The sequence below is a fragment of the Sardina pilchardus genome, chromosome 20 (assembly GCF_963854185.1).
Source record: "Sardina pilchardus chromosome 20, fSarPil1.1, whole genome shotgun sequence".
NCBI lineage: Eukaryota > Metazoa > Chordata > Actinopteri > Clupeiformes > Clupeidae > Sardina > Sardina pilchardus.
Genome location: NC_085013.1, coordinates 24888229 through 24893228, shown reverse-complemented (window position 1 = coordinate 24893228; position 5000 = coordinate 24888229). Strand labels below are relative to the sequence as shown.

The 5000-nt window shown below is 45.0% G+C and overlaps 2 protein-coding genes across 4 annotated transcripts in view; both read right to left on the bottom strand.

Annotated features, from left to right (window-relative positions):
• Window positions 1–321, bottom strand: part of LOC134068095 (zinc finger protein DPF3-like) — a 53551-nt gene extending 53230 nt beyond the window's left edge. For all 3 annotated transcript variants that reach the window (XM_062523610.1, XM_062523613.1, XM_062523614.1), the window contains exon 1: window positions 252–321. In XM_062523610.1, the coding sequence (XP_062379594.1) occupies window positions 252–283 (32 nt within the window). In that variant the 5' untranslated portion in view covers window positions 284–321. The remainder of the gene's footprint in view (window positions 1–251) is intronic.
• A 566-nt stretch (window positions 322–887) lies between these two features.
• LOC134068094 (zinc finger FYVE domain-containing protein 1-like) overlaps window positions 888–5000 on the bottom strand; it is a 21017-nt gene continuing 16904 nt past the window's right edge. Inside the window, exon 11 of the mRNA XM_062523608.1 lies at window positions 888–4187. Coding sequence (XP_062379592.1) covers window positions 3955–4187 — 233 coding nt within the window. The 3' untranslated portion in view covers window positions 888–3954. The remainder of the gene's footprint in view (window positions 4188–5000) is intronic.

Here is a 5000-nt window from a genome sequence, read left to right as displayed (position 1 = left end):
TGCTGTATGATCCTGCTTAAAGTCATACGAATTATTTGGATGTTAGGTGGTTAGATATCGACTCATAAGTAGCGATAAGCAGGCTACATTTTGGAGAGTGGGGATGATCATGCAACCAGAAATTCTCAGATAGCAACAACCGCTAAATGCGTCATTTTCAGTGCATTCTGGGTCTACCTTGCTGGATGGCTTCGCTTGACAATGCATTAAACATGGATCATGAAAAATTAGTAAAATGACAAATTACTTACGCTTTTAGTGGATTCTGAATGACAGCCGCCATTTTGCTACAATGTAACGCAAGATCAGCGTCTAGCAGTTCTGGGGGAAACCTACGAGGTAACAACCAATCAGGACACTGTTTGAAATCTCTGACCAATGAGAAACCGGCGTTCGCATAGCAGGCGTGGCTTATGAGGTAAACTGTCAAAAGCATTTTAAAGGGTTTTCTCCTTGTACAGTATTCAGCACAATGCCGGCAAGGGCCACCACTTGACATAACAATTTCCCCATTCGTGGGAAGTTTTGAGAACCTATTATGGATAGTCTATCTCAATAGGACTGGATATCCGGAAGATTTATGGCAGATTAGACATCTTTATTCTCTCATCTGTCCTTCCACTGTTGACTCAACCTAATTATCTACAGGAATATTATTCATGATGGCTTAAAAGTAAACTGAAAAGCCATCTCATTGTTCCATGACCTGGCTGCCAATGACTGATAGAGAACAAAGCACTACACTACACAGTGCCACCTAGGGCGTAGGAATTTAAGTTCACCGGTGACAAAATAAAGACATCTGTTGGATCTGTTCTTTTACTATTTTCTGCTATGTCATGATCATACAAGTGAGTTTCTGTTGTGGTAAAAAAAAGAGACACATCTTACATTTCTTCCCCTTTAATCTGCATATAATGACACAGACAACACACGTTTTAAGTTTTACAGACACACATCTCTTCGTCTTGGGTCAGTGCATAGTAACTGTAGCTGTGGCATGGAACTCTTGTCGTCGTCACTCAGAGAGAAGTTGCCATGGGAACGGATCCCGGATCCCAGGGGTGGAGTCTGTCCCAGGAAGAGATGCATACTGGGACAGCAGTATCAGATGGTAGGTGGACACCATGGGTGCCTCTCATGCAGTGTTTATACGTCCTCCCTCGCTCCTCGGGCCTCGACCCTCACTGATCTACATAAAGAAAGATAGAAGAAGGGCTAGCCTATCCCATTGTTGCCGCCCCATCATTCTTTATGTAGATCAGTGAGGATCGAGGCCTTAGGAGTGAGGGAGGACGTATAAACGCTGCATGAGAGGCACCCCATGTATGAGAGTGCAGACAGACTGTAAGATCTCCCCACAAGAAGTGCTCGGAGGAGCATCATTCTCTGCTGCGATCCTCAGATCTGTTCTTGAGTGTGTGTGTGTGCGGTGAGGTAAGTACAAACTCGATGGCATGGCAAAGGTCAAAGGTCGGGGGTCACACAGAGATAAAAGATATGCAGCACACACACCACAACAACCGTTTGAAAAGATTTTTTTTTTTATGGCACTAAAACCATCACCCATCAAAGCATCTCCGTTAAGTAATCTGTCCGTGTGATACTTTTGATGGAGAAGTACCACAAACACTCAAAGGGACGTGGTTGAATAATCAGTGCAAATGCAAAATGATCATGGCAGACAAGTGGTAACATTAGCACTACAGTAAATCAGACCACCGACTCCCCCCCACCCCCCCACAAAGAAAAAATAAAATAAAAAGCTTGTTTTCTTGTTTTTCATGCATCCTAGTGCAACCGATACAGGGGATTTAAAACCCAGATAGCAGAGAACTCCGGAGCAGACCCGGCCCAGATCCGGCTGTATTCCAGCCCAGACTGCTCCTTTTGTGGCTACTACGTGGGGGTGGATGCCCCTTATACAAAGAACAACTCTGGCCAAGGCATTGCAAAAAACTGTGAGCGGCTGGTGTAAAACAAAGGAGACACATCAAACTGAATACATGGGTAAGATATTCTGTACATTCAAGGCAAACAGTTGTTCTCATTCACTGGCTAAAGGCAACAGATATCTGTGTGCTTTGAATATGTGTGTATGTGTGTGTGTGTGTGTGTGTGTGTTTCTGTGGTAGTGTTTAGGACGGGGAGTGCCTTTAGACAATATCGTTTCTGACTACACTAAAGTTACATAACCTATAAACGCACATACACTACTGACTATCTGGCCAATTTCAAATCCTTTCAGTCTTTCTGTACAGAGCTAGTGACAATCTATGGGTTGGTACCCATGTTGTCAATAGACTCAATCTTTTAAAAGCTTACTGATACAAAAATAAATGTCATATAACTGAAATCTTGACTGGTGCCCCATGGTAACAAACCCAATCAGACTAGCAGATGATTGAACCTTTGGTCACACAGGTGACTGCTGTCCATATCCAGCAAGCAGGACTGCAAACGCTCTGAACATAGATATCGATAAATCTATTCGCAATAAGAGCCTGCTCAATCGTCCCCTATTCTGACTTCAGTCGAGGTATTGAATTGGTGAACAGCTGTTCACAAATGAATAGTCAATCGTTCTTTTAGTTTTTTTGTTTGTTTTTTAGTATTTATGAAGAGGTGTTTTCTAAAACGAAGCCTGGATCTAAATGTCTGAGGCCCCTGCCTACAGCCTCAAGAGCGTGTGGCGCAACTCGACGGGACGGTGGTAGAGGAGGAAGGGGAGACACTGTTTCAGGCAACTCAAGTGGCTACTTTTACACAATACCGCATCGTCAAGAAAACATATCTCATAAAACATCTCCTTGTCAAAACAGGCAGAATATTGATCAGTGCTCTCACACAAGACAGCTAATGATTCACTCTTCAATAGCAATCTACCACCGACCATTCAGCTCTCGGGCAGGTGTGCCGTTTTTTTTTCCCTTTTCTGTGACAAAGATGCGAACTAAAACAAAAGCCAAATATAAGGATTACAATAATAATGAAAACATAATATAATAAACATACATCAGCATTTAAATGCTATAAACATAACCAGATATTACTATATTTAATGATGAACCACACTTGCTCCAGTCCAGTGAATATCTAGGTGGCTGAGCAAAACGGTCAATCTCTGCAATTGACTTGTACCAGCCGTTACTGACTGTTATAATAACAGAATAGATACTATCTGGCATGCTATGAGCATGAACAATTCTCCTCTATGGTTCTCCGCTAATGCTGACGCTTTACCTTTCTGTAAGATAAAATGATCATTGAAAAAATAAAGAAAGAAACAAACAAAACAAAACAAAAAAAAAAACAAACGAGAAATGATCCCTGAATCATCCAAGTTTGATAAGTGGCTTAGCAGGCCACACCAGACCACTCCACAGTGTAACATGTAACTTTGAACTTTTCATGACAAAATCAGCGATAAAACACAAAAACGGTTGTACACACAAGGCAATCACCCAGTGGAGGAAAGGTTGGGGATGCGGAGAGGGAGGATGCACAAGATGGATTTGTGTGTGTGTGTGGGGGAGGGCGGGTGGGGAGAGTGAGAACTCCTGGCCTCTCTTAGCTGATGACCAGTTACAGTACACCATATTACTCAACTAAGCACCAAACTTCAAGTGATCTCCAAAGGTTTAGGTGCAAGGCTGATGTCAGTTATTGTTTCTTTCGTCCGTTGTGCTGCACTCACACACACACACACACACACACACACATCTCATATACACATTACACGCACACACGCGCACACATACACACATACACACACTCACACAACAGCTAAAAATGTTTGTTAGGGGGAGAGGGGCAGAGGGATTTGGCGTAATGATAGAGTAGAGGGGTGGGGGGGGGGGGGAGTTAACATCACACTAAGTTCTAGAGTACTGTAGGTCCAGCCCTGCTTAAGGTCAAACGCTAAAGGAGTGCGTGGATCAGAGAGGTCAGGGGTCAAAGGTCGCCAGGCCTCTGGTCGCAAGGGGTGCAGACCCGGACCGGGTGGTCCCAGCCGCGGGAGGGCACGGGGCGTCTGGCGGGCGAGCACTCGGAGCAAACGCCCTGGCCGCAGGCCCGGCAGTGGTGCTTGGACAGCTTGGCAGTGAAGTGGCGTTGGCAGCTGTGGCAGGAGTGGATGTCCTGGTCAGGCACCCAGTAGGCTGGACGTGCAGCGTCCTTTACCAGCCCTGAGGAGAGGAGAGGAGAGGAGAGGGGGAGAGAGGAGGAGAGAGGAGAGAGGAGGAGAGGAGAGGAGAGGAGAGGAGAGGAGAGGAGAGGAGAGGGGAGGGGAAGAAAAAGGAGAGATGAGAGATGAGGAGAGGAGAGGAGAAGAGGAGAGGAGAGAGGAGAAAGGAGAGATGAGGAGAGGAGAAAGGAGAGGTGGGGAGGTCAAAGGTTAAAACCATCACATACACAGACTGTTTGTCCTGCACTACTGTAGTCAACTGGACAAAAGGACGCATTACATATCCACAACCATGAGAAAATGTTATAATAGATAGAACAAAAAGATCTGTAAAATGTCAGAGGAGCACCTTTTCACAAATGTATGATTATTATCATTATTTATTCATTGGGTAAATGTAGTACCCTACTCTTTCACTGATGTTTTGGGGGGAAATGTAGTACCCTTCTCTTCCACTGATGTTTTGAGGGGAAATGTAGTACCCTACTCTTTCACTGATGTTTTGAGGGGAAATGTAGTACCCTTCTCTTCCACTGATGTTTGGGAGAGGGGTGAGACTTCAGAGCTACTGCTGGGGAGAAGCGGAGCAGCCCTGCCCTCCCCTCCTCCTCTCCTCCCCTCCCCTCCTCTCCTCTCCTCTCCTCCCCTCCTCTCCTCTCCTCCCCTCTCCTCTCCTCCTCTCCGCCATCATGAGCATGCATTATTCATTACGCCTCTATGAATTGGACATGTACCATCTTCTAATGAGTCTAACCAACATTCATAATCTGCCACAGTGAATTAATGACTGTGAGGTTTCCATTTTGTCTTTCTA